The sequence below is a fragment of the Mytilus galloprovincialis genome, chromosome 6 (assembly GCF_965363235.1).
Source record: "Mytilus galloprovincialis chromosome 6, xbMytGall1.hap1.1, whole genome shotgun sequence".
Lineage (NCBI taxonomy): Eukaryota > Metazoa > Mollusca > Bivalvia > Mytilida > Mytilidae > Mytilus > Mytilus galloprovincialis.
Genome location: NC_134843.1, coordinates 8,579,985 through 8,601,689, shown reverse-complemented (window position 1 = coordinate 8,601,689; position 21,705 = coordinate 8,579,985). Strand labels below are relative to the sequence as shown.

General features: G+C 31.3%; 1 protein-coding gene and 1 pseudogene across 2 annotated transcripts in view; both read left to right on the top strand.

Moving 5' to 3' along the window:
- LOC143078855 (pre-mRNA-splicing factor ATP-dependent RNA helicase PRP16-like) overlaps positions 1 to 21,705 on the top strand; it is a 107,873-nt gene that overhangs the window by 8,858 nt on the left and 77,310 nt on the right. Inside the window, exons 4-16 of one of the 2 annotated variants that reach the window (XM_076253862.1) lie at positions 747 to 897; positions 1,594 to 1,709; positions 2,263 to 2,477; positions 2,927 to 3,112; positions 4,529 to 4,687; positions 5,741 to 5,893; positions 13,612 to 13,692; positions 15,016 to 15,177; positions 15,588 to 15,734; positions 16,729 to 16,939; positions 17,261 to 17,323; positions 19,192 to 19,347; positions 21,254 to 21,354. In XM_076253862.1, coding sequence (XP_076109977.1) covers positions 747 to 897; positions 1,594 to 1,709; positions 2,263 to 2,477; positions 2,927 to 3,112; positions 4,529 to 4,687; positions 5,741 to 5,893; positions 13,612 to 13,692; positions 15,016 to 15,177; positions 15,588 to 15,734; positions 16,729 to 16,939; positions 17,261 to 17,323; positions 19,192 to 19,347; positions 21,254 to 21,354 — 1,901 coding nt within the window. Of the gene's footprint in view, positions 1 to 746; positions 898 to 1,587; positions 1,710 to 2,262; positions 2,478 to 2,926; positions 3,113 to 4,528; positions 4,688 to 5,740; positions 5,894 to 13,611; positions 13,693 to 15,015; positions 15,178 to 15,587; positions 15,735 to 16,728; positions 16,940 to 17,260; positions 17,324 to 19,191; positions 19,348 to 21,253; positions 21,355 to 21,705 lie in introns of both variants that reach the window. The other variant, XM_076253861.1, reaches the window with a different exon arrangement.
- Positions 7,888 to 9,727, top strand: LOC143078861 (transcription factor AP-2-alpha pseudogene; annotated as a pseudogene).

Genomic DNA, 21,705 nt, shown 5'->3' with positions numbered 1-21,705 from the left:
TCATTTATATCATTCTATATTTCATTGAAAATTGATTGATTCATGCTACATTGGCAGAAGTAAAACAACATCCCTGGTTTGCTTGAATTGATATAACCTTTGAATACAAGCATTGACAATTCTGCTTTATTTCTTAACATGCTTAATGAAAATAATCATTTAAAGTTTCTTCAAACTAAGTTGAAAATTGTTTTACATCAAAAATACTAACTGCTGACAGTAATATAGTTGACTATAGGAAAACAAGAACAGCATAATTAAGATTTGGAGTTGCAGTCTGCACCAAAACCTTTTTCAACTACTAGTCTGAAGACCAATATTAAGACATTTTTCTTATTTGTCCAAACAATGTTTTGCAAAAAACTCACTAGTCCAAAAGAAATTTTACTAGTCTGGGGCATCAAACTAGTGGCTAACTGTGCAGACTGGAGTTGAAATCAAAATATAAATAAAAAATCCATAAAGGAAAAATATGAAAATAGAAATGAGTAGTTTTTTTGTTATTTTGTTATGTTTTTTTTATCTTAAGTTACATTAAGGTTGTCAGCGAGTAGAAAATATTTATATTGCAGCATTCTCTGAAGGTTCTTTTAGTATCATGATAATGTGATTCTATACTGCTTAAGTGTGATGCTATGGAGTTTGTAGGAGAACCCTGCATTGTATAAAAAATCTCCTATTTTAATATTATATTTTTTTAGTAATTTGTGAAATATATTTCATAATGATTCATTCTTATTATGAAGACACCCCATCCAGATCTAATTGGGAAGATGATGAGGATATTACGCCCCTAAAGAGATCTACCTGGGATGTCCCCACGCCATCACCGTCCAGACGTGATGATGACAGTGAGAGGAGTTACAGATCATCCAGGGATTGGAAATCGGATAGAAGGTAAGATTAATACCCCAATCTCTTTTGGTTTTATATGAATAAATTATACAAGATGACCAGAGGTCAATTGTCATAATTGATGTAATTGAACAATCAATTCTTACTGTGATGTACATGAGTATTGTGACAAAAGAAATTTACTGGAAAGTGCAGGAATTCAAAAGTTTTGGTAAATATATTTATAACATTCAATATATGACTATCTGTCTTAATGAAGCAAAACGTTCTGATCGCTATTCATCATTGTTTGATGATTTCTTATCTATTGATAAGTTGCTAATCAACAAAGAAACTACTACCTGTATATATAGTATATTGGTAGTATCCATTTATTTCACTAAATTATTTTAGTGCAAAATATTTTTTATTTCTTTCATTAGAAATAATATGCTATGAAATATTATATTGCAATTCTTTTTTCATTTCAAATTGAAAATGCAATCAAGTTTACTTTTTTCATAGACATACTTTAAAATTTAATTTATCTTTTTAACTGTATCACAAGTTACTTATTGGGTTAAAACTTAAAGATTTGTCAATATTTATATTACGGACAGTTCTCTCAAAATCTATGTAAATGTATCTCCAGTACTAAGAATGTCTTCTCTGTTTAATTGTGTTGTTGGTTTGCTGTCTCAATAATTTATACCACACATCTATCAAAACCTACAACAGTAACTTGATTTTAAGTTTCAGGAGAGACAAGAAAAGATCAGACGAGACGCCCTTGCCAACACCTACCTATAAATATAACACATGGGCCAGTGATAAGAAGAAGATACAATATACTCCAAGGGATACAGATGAAAATGGTACATGTATAATTAAACCTTATGAAAAATTTTCTTCCTGACATATACTTTTAGTTATTTTGGTGTAATCAAGGGTGTACAGATTTTTCACCAGTGATAACACCTAGGTAGCAAATTTATTTCTTATGAAGTTTTTGTTTACTCATTTTTATACTGGGATGTAAAATTGAAAAATTCTTTTGAAAAACTTCCAACATCAACACCAATGTTGCTGTTCATTGTCAAATATTAATAAACTTTAATCTAACTTGATAATTGATCAAGATTTCTTAATCGTTCAGATATGCAGAATTTAAGATTTTAAATAGAAATTATTTTCTGTAGATAAAACTACCAATGATTATTGCTATGTATTTCATTATTTTCTTGTTAATAAAGGGGAAGACCCTTATTTTTCTTTTGATTTTCTATTTAGATTTAAAAAAAATAAATTAGTCTGATGGTTTAGCATTTTCTAACACTAAGATTCTTAAGTTGTGTATTTTTAGGATTTTCAAAAAGTAGGATAATTTATTTTATGCATTGTGTTTATTGTGATATATAAATATTATAGGTAAACATGAGCCATTTAAATCTGAAGAGGATCGTCTGGAATGGGAAGATGAACAAAAACGTTTAGATCGTGAGTGGTATGGTTTAGATGAGGGATATGATGATGAACACAATCCATTCTCTGGAACATCAGATGAATATACAAAGAGGAAAGAAGAAGAAATGAAGAAAAAGAAGAAGAACAGAATGTCAGCAAAGCAAAGGCAGATACACAAAGTAAATTTTGTTTGAATTTGAGTTAAAGCATAGCTTAAAACAAATAGCTTTATTGCTCTTCCAGCTTTAATGGCATATGAGGGTGCTACTGCATTTTCTTTAGATTTTTTTACGAACTGTAAGAAATGGTAAAATGAAAGTTTTATGCTATGGGTTGTTGGGCTTACCATCCCCCTACATGCTTAAATCAGGAACATTCCTTAGAACCCATGATGACACATAAAATTAATGCAGTTGAAACATGAATAAATAAACTACTTCTACAGTTTGTTAAAAAGCACAGAGATTTTGAACAATTTAAAAAAAATGTTTACCCTACAGTATAGAACTCAACATCATTTAGACTTTCGAATCTTTTAGACCACATCAGAAACTCAGCCCACTCTTTTACTATGTAATGTTTTGTTGTTGTTGACAGTACTCATACAACAACAGATCTATACTTTTAGGATAATGAAATGTGGGAGACTAACAGAATGCTGCGGTCAGGTGTAGTTACTAAAACAGATTATGATGAGGACTTTGAAGAAGAAAATGAAGCCAGGGTTCATTTACTGGTACACAATCTAGTTCCACCGTTTCTGGATGGTAGAATTGTATTTACTAAGCAACCAGAACCTGTTGTTCCAGTAAAGGTTAGAAATTATTGTATAAAGTAACAGTCTAAAATATAACAGAACATAGAAAATAGAATGGACTCAACAGTGAAAAGCACCACTATGGAAACTTTCAAGCCTCTGCTTAAATGATGGAATATTATATCTTGCATCAGCTATACAGCATGTACTGTATTTTTGACTTTATTATATTTATTGTAAATAGACATTACCAGCACCTACGAACACACAAAGTATTGGGTACTCATAAATGATTTAAACAATCTCATCAAAGAAGAATAAGAAAATGTTGTAATTGCAGCACTTCATGCAATGGAAGAACAGCATCCAGAATATACATTAAAAATTTGCCACTGGACGGTAAGCAAAATGAATCTATCTCAAAATCAGAGTATAATTTCAACAGCATGGGTTTGTTTCTCTGATTAAGTTAAAATCCTTTTCTGTACATTTGAACACATTTAAAAAAAAAAAGAAAAGTACACTAAATTATCCTGACTTACACTGATTCAAAGTATATGTTGAGAAGATCTGGCTTACTTGATGATTAATTAGTGGCTGATCACTGAACCAAAATGATCAATAAAATTTTAGCAAAAATTCCAGTAAAAACTATTGTAAGGTAACAGCTAGACCAAAACTTATACCTATTATCATAAATCACTGGACTAAATACTAGAAGGAACTACATTTTGTCAAGCCATCGACTTTAGTCTAAAAAAGCGAGACATAGCGATCCAACATTCTGGCGGCGGCGGCGGCGTTGTCGGCGTCGTCCACTAATATTCACTCTGTGGTTAAAGTTTTGAAATTATAATAACTTTCATAAACTATCCTGAATATCCACCAAACTTAGACAGAAGCTTGTTTATGGTCCTAAGATAGTATCCAAATGTAAATTTTGTACTATCCTGGATGTGTACCAAACTTGGACAGAAGCTTGTTTATGATCAAAAGCTAGTATCTAGAAGGATTTTTTTTTTTTAATTTTGTACCTGTTAATCTGTATTTTACTTATAAATGGACTTAGTTTTTCTTCCAGTTATCATTACATACAGTCTGCAGTTCAAGTTTTTAAAACATTAATTAGATTCATCAACTAACTTTGATTTTTTCCAAATATGGACAGCAGCTTCAAACAATCAAAGATAGTATCAAGAGGAATATTTTTATTGATTTTTTTCCTCATTTTTGTTGAGTCTGCAATAAACAGCAAAAGTAGACAAGACACTGGGAAATGTGGAAACTTTATGATTTTTTTTAGCTTGGTGAACTATGTATATCAGGATTGTTTACCTTATTTTTAATGTAAGATTTTTTGTGATAATAATTACTGATACATATACCTTAACCATGTAAATCATTTCTGACCTTATATGTTTGTGAATTAATTGATCGATGTTTGGAGATAAAATAAAAAATACTTTTCTGTAGGACCCTACATCAGATATGGCCATTGTCTCAAAGAAAGGCTGTGCTGTAGTCAGAACCCATAGAGAACAAAAAGAAAGGAAGAAAGCTCAACAGAAACATTGGGAGTTAGCTGGTACCAAGATAGGGGAGATCATGGGGGTCAAAAAGGAGGACGATAAGGTAAGGGGAAATAAGGGGTGATCATGGGGGTCAAAAAGGAGGACGATAAGGTAAGGGGAAATAAGGGGTGATCATGGGAGTCAAAAAGGAGGACGATAAGGTAAGGGGAAACATTGGGAGTTAGCTGGTACTAAGGTAGGGGAGATCATGGGGGTCAAAAGGGAGGATGATAAGGGAAGTGGAAATAAGGGGAGATAATGGGGGTCAAAAAGGTGGACGATAAGGTAAGTGGAAATAAGGGGAGATAATTGGGGTCAAAAAGGAGGACAATAAGGATAATAGAAACAAGGAAATTGTTTTTGTGCCCCATTATTATGCCCCATTTATGGGCATTATATTATCTGGTCTGCGCCTCCTTCATTCATTTGTCTGTCTGTTCGTCCGTCTGTCCCTCTTCAGGTTAAAGTGTTTGATCAATAAAGTTGAAGCCAATCAACTTGAAACTTAGTACACATGTTCCCTATGATATGATATTTCTGATTTTAATGCCAAATTAGAGATTTTACTCCAATTTTACGGTCCACTGAACAAAGAAAATGAAACTGCGAGTGAGGCATCTGTGTACTTTTATTGTTTTGTCAACTCATATATCTTCATTAAGAAATTTCAACACCAAGGACTTTAAAAAAAATTGTTATATCTTTTCGTAATCGGACAACAATAACTTATAATCATTATGTGACATTATTTTGAAAAAGCATATTGCTGTTAAAAGAAAATAATTTAAAACAAGTGAAATACTTTTATGAATAAGAATAAAGAAATAAATGAAATATTTCATTGTATTCCACTGCGCTAAGATACTTCCAAATAGTACCAAAGAATGTTTTTCTTAGTATTGCCAATCATGTTGTAATTGAAAAATGTTTTATTATGATTATATCAATAGGAAAAAGTTACTGAATCTGGTGATTTTGATAATGAAAAAGATCAAAAGTTTGAAAAATGTTTTATTATGATTTTATCAATAGGAAGAGGTTACAGAATCTGGTGATTTTGATAATGAAAAAGATCAAAAGTTTGAAAATTTTTTTATTATGATTTTATCAATAGGAAGAAGTTACAGAATCTGGTGATTATGATTATAAAAAAGATCAGAAGTTTGCTGATATCATGAAAGATAGTGAAGCTATCAGTGATTTCTCAAAGAAGAAATCGTTAATGGAACAACGACAGTATCTTCCAATATTTGCCGTAAGAAATGAGGTATGTCAGACATATTTTTTTTTTACATTTAAAAAAAATTTAAATATGTATAGTTCAAACTACAATTAAAGTCCTTGAGAAAAAAATTGATTTTTGTGAAAATGGGAGAGAGAGAAAAAAAAAGTTTTTGTTTATCTCAAATTTTAAGCAACATCTTTTTTTGAATAAAAATGTAGATGTAGGTAGAATATCAGATTGCTTTTTTTTTGTCAAATATTATCTGTTGGCCACCACTTTTGAATGGCTGTCAAAATACATGAAAAATGTATAGTCAATTCTGAATTTAACAAAACTTGATCTATTTCAATAGGGATTCCCTATTGGAATTTTGAAAACAAGGATTGTTCTATTTCCTCAAAAATATACTGAATTATTTACCTGCTGTCAAAATTTTCAAAATTTGATACCCAATGAAATTTTATGCTTTGCTTCTACTGGTATCAATTATTTATATCTGTATCTTTCACAAAATTCTATATCTTTTACAAAATTCTATTTTTTACAAAATTCTATACATCTTTTACAAAATTCTATACATCTTTTACAAAATTCTGCAAGCAGTGCCCTTCCTGACATACTAATTTTTTATCCAAAAAGCCTGTGAATATTTTTTTTAGCAGTAAATACACTATCTATATAAATATCTTAAAATTGCCTCAAATCTTCAGTATGATTATTTCAATTTTTCAACTGAAAGATTCTTGAAAAGCCTTAAGAGGTAGACATACCTTAAGACCAGAGCTTCATATGTTTATAGTATTCTCTGTCATCAGTGGGATTAGGCTATTGTAGGCATCTCTTAATTTATTGTTAGTCAGATGAAGTTCATAGTTAGGTACAATGTATTTGGGCAAAGAATAATTTGGTTATCATTGTAAATCCTTTTTCTTATGGATTAATTAATAAAGTTATTAAAAGGATAAATGGTCTCTTAAGTTAGATAAATGTAATAAAAACTTAGGTTTTACACATCTGGTCAAATTAGTAAGTTATATTTGTCTGTTTTTAAATTAATAATTTTGTACTTCTTATAAAGTTTTTATTTACATTTTATTCCAAAAAGGCTTAAAAACAAAATAAAAAATATCACAATGGTATTGATGGTGATTTAGCCTGCATATGTATTTTTTGTTGTTGGTAGCATTAATTTCAAATCTTCTATTGAAAAGAAGAAAATAAATAAACTCTCTTTCTTCAAATTTATAAAAGCAAGAAAGTGATAACATACTTATTATAACCATTAAGCTAGTAAAATGATTTTTGAAAGAAATCACTTTGCCTTTCATGTATATTTTTTTACATTTTAATTATCACTTTCAATTTTACTTTTTTAATGGACAATTTTTAAGAAATGTAATGTAAATGGGATTTTAGATAAATAGATAACATAATCCAGTTAAAATAAATCATGCAAATTAAGTGTTTATTGTATATTGACATTTTTCATATAAAATATCTGTAAAAAAAGGATAGAATATAATATAAATTAAATAAAAGACTAGTAATATGTATTAAATAAATAAAAAATAAAATTTATTGAATAAATAAGATAAACTTATTAAACATGTTAAAGGTAAATACAGAGTTTAAGATTCTCACAAGGTTGTCAGAAATAACTTACTTTTTAATCCAAACAAATACATCCCAAGAAATTAATATTCTAGTTAAAGAAACTCTTTCTTCATTTAATTGAGTTAATATTTTCTTGTCTCAAAACATTTTATCACCTTATACAATCCAATTATTCAATCTTATTATGTTGACAATGTAATTATCCTTTCCTACCTGTCACATTGTTGTTTATCTGAGTACAGGTGTAATTAGTTAATTACAAACCTGTAATTGCACAACAATTAAATAATCTAATTATCAGACACACAATGAGAAAGTTGTAGTATTCCTCAAACTTGATATTGAGATTTCCTCTGTTTACACAGAGGTGAGAAATCCTCTCCCAGACATAGTATATAGTCTCCCATTAGACCCATACCAGATCATATCTTGTTTTCATACCAATTAAGTCTACAACTACAGTGATCACATATACAGTAATAACATATATTGTTGGCATTCATTTGGAAGTTGAACTTTGACATTGATATATACTTTTACTGTTCTGTTTGAAATATTGTGAAATTTGGAGATTTTGAAAAAAAACACCTTTATCAGTTTGTAAGATGAATACTGAGCAAGGAAACATGTACAATGGTGGTGACTACCAGGGTCAGAATCAGAACCGTTCTGATGAGGGATTAGAACAGCTTGTTACCTCAATAGCAGCTAATGGTGTACCACCACCCAGATATCTTCATGCTGGAGCATCAGAATTCTCTCTGCCTTACTTTCCACCACCCAGCAACTTACATCAACCAGGACTAGAATTCCATCCAAGCTTCAATCCTGATGTGTATCCTCCAATCGGTGGCTTCCATCCAGGGTTTCCACCAGTACACAATGGCCTTCGATACAAAGAAGAACCACTTCATCATCACATGCAGGGACTGGCCGTACCAGCAGAAGCTCCTAGGATGGAACATGGTGAGATACACAGACCTGCTGCTATAATGCCTGTCTACCAGGGATACCCTGACCAAACCACTCAGTTTATACAGCACCAACACAACCAAGAAGTCATGCCCATTGATGTTTGCCAAGATGGAAGTGATGATGGATGTAGTGATGATGTTAATATAGGTATCTTGCATAAATCAATTCGTCCAGTTGACAATAGAAGAGATGTTCTAGTGGCTGGAATTGCTTCACCAGCTGATGTGTTCTGTGCTGTACCAGGACGTTTATCACTTCTCAGTTCTACATCAAAATACAAAGTTACTGTGGCTGAAATTCAGAGAAGATTGTCTCCCCCTGAATGTTTGAATGCTTCATTACTAGGTGGTGTTCTACGAAGAGCTAAGTCAAAGGATGGAGGACGTACCCTCAGATGCAAACTTGACCAAATAGGACTATCTTTACAAGCTGGTAGAAGGAAGGCAGCTAATGTTACACTCATGACATCTCTTGTGGAAGGTGAAGCAGTACGGTTAGCTCGTGATTATGGATTCTTATGTGAGACAGAATTTCCTTCTCATCAAGTTGCAGAGTACAATGTTCGTCAATATAATCGAAACGACCCTCAGGAGATCATTGCAAGGAAAAACATGGTACTAGCTACTAAACAAATTCTGAAGGAGTTTATGGATTTACTTAACCAAGATCGTTCACCATTAGGTAACACAAGACCTCAACCTATTCTGGAGCCTGGAATACAGAAACATTTAACACACTTCAGTTTGATAACACATGGCTTTGGATCTCCTGCTATTGTAGCATCACTGACAGCAGTCAACAGTTACCTGAATGAGATGCTAAAGATGATGGATAAAGGATTATCACAGAGTGGTGACAATGACAAGAAATAAAGAACATTGTGTGAAATAGTAATGACATTGTTTTGTTTAAGTGCTTGTATATTGTGTAAGTGCTCTGGTTTTTATGAGCATAGTTGAGAAATCCATAGGACTGTGTTAAAATTCATCATTGTGATTTTAGATTTAGGATTTATAATATGATTGAGGATTTTAAGTGGCATAGTTGGTGCTGAAATTTATAACAGAACTCAGATAAGTTCAAATTTTCACTAATTACTTTGTTGTGTACTTGATATTATGAACTTATGATATTTTGTTTTATGTTTAATGACATTGCAAAAGGTTTGACTTTTTCATTCATGTGAATCATGAGTTTTTGTTTTGTTTATTTAACATGCACATTGTATAACTTGTTTTCAAATGTAGATAATATGTTACTAATATAATTAAAGTTTTTTAAATCAAATTTATGTTTTGACTGTTCTGTTGTGGTTGAAAGGTTAAATCCTAAAATTTGAGAATGTCAATAAGCAACAAGTTTGAAGTAAGAATGGCATCAATCAGAACAGAAGAAATAAGAGTAAATATGTAGAAATGTCCTTGTATGTGTAGATATTGCTAAGAAACAAAAAAAAAACAACCCCAAAAACAAGTAGAACAGAACAACAAAAAAGATATTTAAAAGCAAACAAAATAAACATGTGAAATTTCAAACAATTTTAATTTTTATGCTGTAAAATCAGAAAAAAACCACTTAAAACAATGTCACCAATGACAGTATACTTAAATATAGAATACAGTTATGAAATATGTCTGCTCTAAATATTTAAAAGAGCAAAATGTCAAAAGATAACTAAAAAGAATAGCCAAATTCATCTACCATCAACTTAGAAAATAAAACATGGCATGGTTTTACCTTTTCCTCATTAAAATACAGGTGCTCAAATAAAAAAACAGAAAATAAAAAGGAAAACAGAATTAGAATATTACAAAGAACCATTCGTATGTCAACCAATTGGGCAATTCTGTTTTATTGTTACAATATTCACCTCTAACTAACCTTTGTTCTAGCTGAATTATTTTAACATAATCTTTTCAAAAACATATTTCAACATGCTGAATAGATTTGACTACTTTAAAAACCATTAAAAACCCAAAAAACATTAATTTATACTTTGTTGGCCAAAAACGTTTGTGCAAGAAACTTAATTATTTATGATGTTAAACCAACTTTACTACTAAAAGCGCTACTCTTTTATAAATAACTACAAATAATTATGTCCCTTAGAAAAGAAGAATAACCTTAATTGTGCACTCTCAAAGGTTATTTCCCTGAGGACATAGCCTGAAGAGTGATATCTTTAAGGGATAGTCACCCCTTTAATTAAAGGACCATAATTACATAGAACATATACCGGTAGTTGCCCTTCGAACTAATGGAGATACCTTTAAAAGAAACATATGCCAAAGAAACAAATCGTGAACATTTTGTTCTGTCTTATACTCTTTGACGTTTTGATGCCTTGTATGTAAAATAAAGGTTAACTCTTTCTGAAAAATATTGGTGGCCCTTCAAAGTTGAAGGAACTAGAAGGAATTCCTATACTCAGCTTCTTAGACCTTCAAACATTGATGTTGCCTTTTGTTAATATACACAAGTGACATAAAAATTAAGGAAGATTGTTATATCATCAATGTATATCTTTATTGTCTGCCTTTCAGTTTATGTTTTGAAATAGGTTATTGGCAATGCTTAAATATTTAACAGAATTTGCATCATTATTTGAGAAGACGTTACTAAGTTGAAAAACTTGTGTCTAATCCATTTGTCTCTTTTTGGAACAATAAAATATGTTTAAACTAAACTATCATTATTTGAAAGAGAACAGATGTGCTAATTTACTACAAAAACATCACAACATTTAACTTTGAACACATTTCTTCTTCACAACTAATAATTAATTGTTCTGAATTTTTAATTGTTTGTTTTTTCCCTTTTCAATAGGAAATAATCTATACCATCTGTTTGCAGTTCTTTTGAAACTCAAGGAAATTGAACAAATTGATATTTGTTTATAAGTAAAATACTTCTTCACACATGTTAATTGAATTACGATTTACTAGTATCACAGTAATACTATATGGTATACAATAATATATACAAGGTCAAGGTCAATCTTGAAGTGTGACTATTATGTGACCATATGGCCTGATGGCTGAGAAACTGATTTTGTCCAGTCCATCAATTTAATTCTCTTTGTCAAATATGCTTGGTTATGCTCTTATGTGTCCAAGTGAGAAAGAAGGATGACTCCGGGTGCGGGAGTTTCTCACTACATTGAAGACCCATTGGTGGCCTTTGGCTGTTTCTGCTCTATGGTCGGGTTGTTGTCGCTTTGACACATTCCCCATTTTCATTCTCATTTTTTTTGGCTAACAATCTCCCTTTTATTCTTCATAGTAGTTTATAATACAAGTTCAGTACATCTGGTTTGCATACAAATAAAAATGTTTATAATTTAGGTAGAATTTATATGATGAAACTACCGGTATATAAAAATAAGGAGTTGTGGAATGATTGCCAATGTGACAAAGGTGCCTAATCTAACAAAGACGTCAACGAAAACATTCTTGTAGTTGATAGAAATTTTAACAAAGATGTTGTTTAATTATCCTTATTCTCCACATTGGAATATATTTTGATTTTTAACACGAATATGACTTAAAACTTGATTCAGCTCTTTCTTATAAACATTGATTATTATATAATTACCAGTAGCAATGAGTAATACCTACCGTGGATCCATTATTTTTCTTTGGATACCAATTTTAGTGGGTTTTGTTGATACATGTTACAATGAATTCAAATGTTCAACAAATTACACATTTTCTATAGGCTTTGTATGTAGTGATATGCAAAACAACGAAATCAAATATCCACGAAAATGCAAGTTTTCCTCAATCCACGAAAATTGATACCCACAAAAAATAAATGAATCCACAGTATATTGAAGTTTAGAACACAAATTAATATCTAGTTTATACATTTTGTAAAAGAAAAAGGAAAGTAAATATCATTTCTTTAGTAAAAAATACTTTCTTCCAAAAGCCCAGCATAATACCCAAGTTTTCTTTTAAGGTGATACCTAACACTACAGGGAGATAACTCTGTAAAATCAGATAAACGTTTAAATTACGTTGTGTTTTTCTACGCCCGTCAAAATTTTGACGGGACGTATTATGGTATACAAATGTCCAGTGTCCGTCCGTCTGTCTGTCCGTCTGTCTGTCTGTCCGGCGTAAACATGTCGCACCGTAACTTGAGAACGACTTATTTAAATTTCATGAAACTTAATATAGGTGTTTTTTATGATGGTCAAATGATCTGTATACTTTTTGGTGAAAATAAGATTTAAACTTTTTGAGTTACGGCACTTTGTAACTAAAACAGTGGTGTGTTTTTTTTCACATGTCGCACCGTATCTCAAAAACGATTCTTGATTATTGCTTGAAACTTTACACACTTCTTAGTTATATTAATCTTAATATCTGTATACTTTTTGGTGATGATTCAAAATTTCATTTTTGAGTTATTGAGTATTTTGTAAAAAAGGGGGAGGGTTTTTTACATGTCGCGCTGTATCTCAAAAATGATTAATGATTATTGCTTAAAACTTTACACACTTCTTTGTTATATTAATCTAAAGATCTGTTTACTTTTTGGTGATGATTCAAAATTTCATTTTTGAGTTATTGCGTATTTTGTAAAAAAAGGAAGGGTCTTTTTTACATGTCGCGCCGTATCGCAAAAACAATTTATGATTATTGCTTGAAACTGTACACACTTCTTTGTTATATTAATCTTAAGATCTGTATACTTTTTGGTTTGATTCAAAATTTTATTTTAGTGATATTTGTAAAAAAAAACAGGGTGGAGGTTGGGGGGTTTCACATGTCCCGCCGTGTCTCAAAAGCAATAAATGGTAATTGCTTAAAACTTTCTCAGAAACTATTTATGATTATTGCATAAAACTTCCACACAAGACGTCGGGCGTATCATGCGCTCATGGTGCAGCTGTTTATTAAGGGAATAATAAGCTTCTTGATGATCAAAACTAGTGTTAGTCAAACTGCTATATAACCAATGAAATTTTTGTGATAAATTGGTTGGTTCAATTTTTTTCAAATTTTATATTTTTGTCAAAGGGTCAAAGTAAATACTTTGTCAAAATTTTATGAAAAATAAACGAGCCAAATTTGTTTTAGTCAAGGTGTTGGGTACCACCTTAATAGATACTTTCTGCCATAACAATGTTTCATATTCTTAAATTTTACTTCATTAATTTTCAGTTACTTAATGTGATTAGAGACAACAGTATTGTGATCATAGTTGGAGAAACTGGTTCTGGAAAGACCACACAGCTTACACAGGTAGCTAAAGCGTTAGTTAAAACTAGACAATCAGCTGACTATGGTGAAATATTTCCACATCATACAACTGTATACAAACAGTCATAAACCAGGAAATTGTTGTTCATCAGAAAATGCCATCTGAGACAAAGAAAAAACACTATGCAGGAAATAAAAAATGTACTCAAACCCTAAAATAAAACTAAGAACTTGATGTGTGATTGCCAATGAGATAGAAATCCACCAGAGACTCAATGTCATTGAAGTCATCATAACTAGGCATCACTGTACTGCCTTTAACAAAAAGTAAAACACATATGGCATTGCAAGCTATAAAAGGCTAAAAAAATGTAAATTAATTCCAACAAGAAAACTAATGGTTGATTTAACAATTAAAGAAAATCAAATATGATTTGCCACAACATAGGACAACCACTGACTTGGGACAGGAAACTACAGAATGTGGAGAGGTTGACCATGTTTGTTGGCCCCAAACCTCTCCTGACCTGGGACGATGGTGTAAAAGCACAACATAAGAACAAACTATGGAAATCAGTTGAAATAGGCTTGACTCGTCAGATCGATACTAAGCACAGAAAAAAACTTTAAAAAACACTGAAAAGTAATTTCAAAAGTCACAAATTTAAATAAACAGACTATATTATTAAAAAATTTGAGCTTACTAACAGATGAAATCAAAGGGTAATATTGTTCAATATCTGATAATGCTGGTGCATGTACTTTCATTTGTTTTGAAAATGTTGAATTAATGTTTTATTTCAAAACAAATGAAAGCTTTCCACAGAATTATTTCCTGTTCGTCAAGGTATATAAGTTCAACTGTCCCATTTTATAAATAGCTATTATTCTTTATCGAGTTAATTAAATGTGAACTTCAAATTCAATTTTTTTCACATTTAACAAAGATATAAGATCATGTAAAACGCCAAAAAAATAAATAATATTGTACTGAAAAGAATTCTGATTGTATATCAACTCTTTGTGAAATATTAAGGTGGTACCCAACACTTTCACTAAAATTAATTTGGCTCGTTTAATTTTCATAAAATTTTGTCAAAATATTTACTTTGACCCTTTAACAAAAATATAAAAATTTTTAAAATTTTGAACCAACCGTTTTGTCAGAAAAATTACACTGGTTATATAGCAGTTTAACAAACATCAATTTTGATCATTGAGAAGCTTAAAATTTCTTTTACAACACAACGTAATTAAAACGTTTAGCTGACTTTACAGAGTTATCTCCCTGTAGTGTTAGGTACCACCTTAAGAAGGATGTGCATATGTTTCCTTCAATCTTTTGTTGTTTACCTTATATTACAGTACCTACATGAAGATGGTTATACCAAATGTGGTATGGTGGGATGTACCCAGCCTAGGAGAGTGGCAGCCATGTCTGTAGCTAAGAGAGTATCAGAAGAAATGCAAGTCAAACTTGGAGATGATGTTGGTTATGCCATTAGATTTGAGGACTGCACTTCAGAGGTAAAAATTGAATCCGTTTTCCTGAAGATTGATGGCTTTTAATCAGTATTACTTCAATTATTAATGAGTAGATTCTTTAAATATATTTTTTAGTGACATAGCTTGCATTTTAGAAATGTTATAATTAATGAGTAGTAATTTATGCATATCAACAGATATTTCCCAGCATTGTTTTAGCGTAGAATGTTTTATGTATGTTAGGTACAGTTGAATAGCTTTTAAGTAAACTGTTCTGGTTTTTAAATGTCAGGAACACTTCAGTGTGATTTGCCTCATTTTGATATTATATGTTTCTGATTCAGTTATTGGCTTCCAAGATATGTTAGACACTTTATTATTATATACTTGTAAATGGGGTTTGACTGTAAATATTGCCAAAACATATAATATCATGTAAAATAATGTTTCAGAATACTGTGATAAAGTATATGACAGATGGAATATTACTGAGAGAATCGTTACGAGAGCAGGACCTGGATAACTACAGTGCAATCATTATGGACGAAGCTCACGAAAGATCATTAAATACAGATGTATTATTTGGTTTATTACGAGAGGTTAGTTCAACATTGTCACAAAATTTTGATTTAGAGTTATCTGAAAATGAGAATATTTTTTTAGCAAACAAACTATATACTGAAACAATTTAAATATAAAAAGATTTTGGGTTTATGTCAATGATATAAAACAACCCCAAAACAAAATAAAAGAACAGCTGGTTTTGTGTACAACACTGTTCACGCTTAACTGTATGCATGGTAAACAATCATGACTGGTACCCCTATTCATAAAGATATATTCGTTTGCATATATTTTGTGTAACAACCAAGGACGTGCATGTTATACACCTTATTCATCATATTATACACCTTATTCATCATATGAAATATGTATGATAAGAAAAGTTTTAGGTCCAGTATTTCAAGGATCTTTTCCTGCATAAATTGGTATTCACAAAGACATGTTTCCATTAAAATTAGTTACAATGTGTATGGTTTTTGGTTTAAATGGTGAGTTATGAAAAAGCTTAAGGATATACTTAGGTGAGGTTTTGAAATTTGTGTCAGATGTTCAGACTCCTTGGTGTTTTTCCATTAGATACAAGGTAAAATATTTTGCCCCATAACACCTATTTATCTTTTAATATGATTAGACCAAATAGTTTATAAAAGGACATTTGACAAAATTTAAGCAGATTCTTGATTTTCTTTCTTTTGATTTGAGACCCAAATAATACCAATTAAGATATAAGGTAAAAGTCAGAGTCAGCCTTTTCCAACCATATTATATAAATCAAATATCTCGAAAAAGAGCTCAATGACCTATTAATATTTTTTAGCTTATTTTGATCCTTAACTGATAGATACTCTCCAAGCTTATAGTATCAATTTAATTTCACCTAAAATCACCTAAGTACATACTTAATCTTCACAATTTATGTATATTTAAAATTTTTAATGTTGTCCACTTTGTTGGCAGGATGTCAAAGATAGGTTGGTACCCCTTTTGTAACTACCAATATACCATGTTGTAATTTTTACTTCATTTCAGGTGGTTGCAAGGAGAACTGATCTAAAACTAATTGTCACCTCAGCCACAATGGATTCCACAAAGTTTGCCAAATTCTTTGGTAATGTTCCAGAATTTATTATCCCTGGGCGGACATTCCCAGTGGAGATATTCTTCAGTAGGAACACTGTTGAGGACTATGTGGATGCCGCTATTAAACAATCATTACAGATACATTTAATGGGTCTGGATGGTAAGTATCAAACCTATCAAACACATTGATATTTGTGAAAAGATAATTTTAAATATCAGCGTGCAGAAAATAGATACTCTATATTTAGCATGTTTAGCACAGAAGTACCCTTAGAAATTAAGATACACTTTTTTTACTAAATAAATTTGCCATAAATTAAGAATAAAGTATAGAAGTGATTTATGAATTCAAAGCCCTATAAGCTGGAAGACAACAAACTTTTGGGTTTAATAGATTTATCAGAATGAAATGATAAGAATAAAAGTTAAGTTTTATCAATTTTCATTCTCCATACTTTATTGACTTTCCATTGTGTTATAGGTGATATATTGGTTTTCATGCCAGGACAGGAAGATATTGAAGTCACATGTGAAATATTGGCAGGTATGTAATAACTGGGCTGCTATGGTCTAATCATCATTTACGCAACATCACCTTTTGTTCAATTTTTATACGCCCGTCAAAATTTTGACGGGACGTATTATGGTATACAAATGTCCGGTGTCCGTCCATCTGTCAGTCTGTCTGTCTGTCCGTCCGTCTGTCCGTCTGTTCGTCTGTCCGGCGTAAACATGTCGCACCGTAACTTGAGAACGACTTATCCAAATTTCATGAAACTTAATATAGTTGTTTCTTATGATGGTCAAATGATCTGTATACTTTTTGGTGAAAATAAGATTTAAACTTTTTGAGTTACGGCACTTTGTTACTAAAACAGGGGTGTGTTTTTTTTCACATGTCGCACCGTATCTCAAAAACATTTCTTGATTATTGCTTAAAACTTTACACACTTCTTAGTTATATTAATCTGACTATCTGTATACTTTTTGGTGATGATTCAAAATTTCATTTTTGAGTTTTTGAGTATTTTGTAAAAAAGGGGGAGGGTTTTTTACATGTCGCGTCGTATCTCAAAAACGATTTATGATTATTGCTTAAAACTTTACACACTTCTTTGTTATATTAATCTAAAGATCTGTATACTTTTTGGTGATGATTCAAAATTTCATTTTTGAGTTTTTGAGTATTTTGTAAAAAAGAGGGAGGGTTTTTTACATGTCGCGTCGTATCTCAAAAACGATTTATGATTATTGCTTAAAACTTTACACACTTCTTTGTTATATTAATCTAAAGATCTGTATACTTTTTGGTGATGATTCAAAATTTCATTTTTGAGTTATTGAGTATTTTGTAAAAAAGGGGAGGGGTTTTTTACATGTCGTGCCGTATCTCAAAAACGATTTATGATTATTGCTTAAAACTTTACACACTTCTTTGTTATATTAATCTTAAGATCTGTATACTTTTTGGTGATGATTCAAAATTTCATTTTTGAGTTATTGAGTATTTTGTAAAAAAGGGGGAGGGGTTTTTTACATGTCGTGCCGTATCTCAAAAACGATTTATGATTATTGCTTAAAACTTTACACACTTCTTTGTTATATTAATCTTAAGATCTGTATACTTTTTGGTGATGACTCAAAATTTTATTTTTGAGTTATTGAGTATTTTGTAAAAAAGGGGAGGTTTTTTTTTACATGTCGCGCCGTATCTCAAAAACAATAAATGGTTATTGCTTAAAGCTTTTTCAGAAACTATTTATGATTATTGCATAAAACTTCCACACAAGACGTCGGGCGTATCATGCGCTCATGGCGCAGCTGTTTATTTGCATGTTTCGTTCCTTAGTCAATTGTTTCCCCTTATTTAAGTAGATTGTAAATTAATTTAAATAAACAGGCGCAGATCAAACAAATTTGAAAAAGGGTTCCACCATTCCAACCCCTGGAACACCATAATTTTATAATTGAAAAAAAGGGGGGGTTATGCAAATAAGATAAAAAGTAAGTTGTTGCTCAATCATGATTTTCCCTTCCCATAAATTTGAGTTTCCTTTGTTTTTTTTGGAATTCATTTAACCAATCATGTTCTTATTTTATCAAGTTGTATACGGGATTGAATACACCAAAACAAAAATATCGAGAAGTATCTAAATAAAGTTAAACCTGCTATAAAGGTCACCTGTGTTAAATGAAAAACTTTTTTGTCAGCTGGTTACACTCTTCTTATCCTACTGTAGTTATGCCTATGCAGTTTCAACCTGAATTTAAAGGTCACACCTCTTATAAGGTCAGTTTTCTGTCGTCCCAAGGTGACCTTAATTTTCATGGTTAAACTGAATAAATATGAACACCAATCATGCCAATAGCCATCCAGCATGTTTAATTTACATAATCTGTTATATTTTACAGAAAGACTAGAAGAACTAGATGATGCCCCACCATTAGCCATCCTGCCTATTTATTCCCAGTTACCTAGTGACTTACAAGCCAAGATATTTGAGAAAGCTCCTGGTGGTATGAGGAAGTGTATAGTAGCTACTAATATTGCAGAAACATCATTAACAGGTAACTTTGTCATAAAGTAGAAAATTATTTTTATGTCTTTGAAAACATCTATTAAATATCATGAATATACTGCTTTAGTAAAATAAGGAGATATGTTACGATTGCAGTTGAGACAGTTTCCTACCAGAGAAAAATTATGTGAGTGTGAGCAACCATATGTCACTGTATGGCCTTCAACAATGTGCAAACCCTACTGAATGGTACATTTTAAAAGGTCCTATCATGAAAAAATATGAAAACAAATGGCCTAATTTTTGTGGGTAAAGGTGAACTTCAAATTAAAATGTTCAACAGAGGACAAATTTTCTATAGGCTTATATGTAGACGTTGTAGACTTTGGCAAAACCACAAAATGAACTATCTACGAAAATAAAATTTTCCGTCAATCCATTAAAATTGACACACATGAAAATATCTGAATCCACAGTACTTTTTGATGATTATCTTATATTTTATAGTAACATTGTTTTTTGTTTAAGACCTTCGGTTGGGGCAATATGAGTAATAGATTCTCCATAGGCGGTAATGTTAATGTTTTCTTCTGTTGCTCAGGCCATATCGTAAACATTGATATGTATGATAGCTCATTTTGAAGCTGACAGACTTGCACATGTGTTGTGCAATTTTTGTTTGGTTTGTCAAGTGCCCAATCCTGAATGATAGTGAAAAATGTCACTCTCCTCAGGAAATAATCCTAAAATTCTGACCATAAAAATCATTGCAAATATGTCCTTTGTAATTATTTGTTCAGGTTTATTTTGTATACTTTTTTTCACATCACATGACCTTTATAAAACACCAGTCCTAGTTCATTTATTTCAATTTTTTAAAACTACAGTTCCCACAATTGTATGGCAGACGAATTTTTATGCCCCACCTACGATAGTAGAGGGGCATTATGTTTTCTGGTCTGTGCGTCCGTTCGTCCGTTCGTTCGTCCGTTCGTTCGTCCGTTCGTTCGTCCGTCTGTCCCGCTTCAGGTTAAAGTTTTTGGTCGAGGTAGTTTTTGATGAAGTTGAAGTCCAATCGACTTCAAACTTGGTACACATGTTCCCTATGATATGATCTTTCTAATTTTAATGCCAAATTAGAGATTTGACCCCAATTTTACGGTTCACTGAACATAGAAAATGATAGTGCAAATTTCAGGTTAAAGTTTTTGGCTTCAGGTTAAAGTTTTTGGTCAAGGTAGTTTTTGATGAAGTTGAAGTCCAGTCAACTTGAAACTTAGTATACATGTGCCCTATGATATGATCTTTCTAATTTAAATGCCAAATTAGAGTTTTGACCCCAATTTTACGGTTCACTGAACATAGAAAATGATAGTGCAAATTTCAGGTTAAAGTTTTTGGCTTCAGGTTAAAGTTTTTGGTCAAGGTAGTTTTTGATGAAGTTGAAGTCCAATCAACTTGAAACTTAGTATACATGTGCCCTATGATATGATCTTTCTAATTTAAATGCCAAATTAGAGTTTTGACCCCAATTTTACGGTTCACTGAACATAGAAAATGATAGTGCAAATTTCAGGTTAAAGTTTTTGGCTTCAGGTTAAAGTTTTTGGTCAAGGTAGTTTTTGATGAAGTTGAAGTCCAATCAACTTGAAACTTAGTATACATGTGCCCTATGATATGATCTTTCTAATTTTAATGCCAAATTAGATTTTTACCCTATTTCACGGTCCATGGAACATGGAAAATGATTGAGTGGGGCATCCGTGTACTTTGGACACATTCTTGTTAATGAGAGTCATAAATCTGTGTTTTTCATTTCAAGGTCCATTAGGGATATTGACCCAGTTGTTATTATCCTTGTCCTTTGATATCTGATGGATTCTTATACCATTGATAATAATACCAGATCTCTTGATGATATATTAAGATTAACATTGATACAAACTGTTTTACAGTGGATGGTATATTTTTTGTTGTTGATGCTGGATACTGTAAACTAAAGGTGTTTAATCCAAAGATTGGTATGGATTCTCTACAAGTCTTCCCAATTAGTCAGGTAGGTAATTTACCTTAAAAACATAGATCTGGAATGAATGAATTTATTATCTTTTAATTGAAGTTGTGCAAAGAAATTTACTAATTAAAGAAATATAGGTACACATGATAAATCAACAACACCTTTGATACTGTCGCTTCATAGGAAATACATTTGTCTTGCATTTGGTTCCTAGGCAAAACTGCTCAAATAGATGTCTTCTCAAATTTATATTTTCTATCAGGGCAATTCTGAGCAAGGGAGACAACTTCACTTTTAAACCATTTTGTTTTGTTGATATTTCTTCATACGTTCATCTGTGCTACTAATGCAGGAAACAAGATATCAAATCTATAGGTTAAACTGAAGACA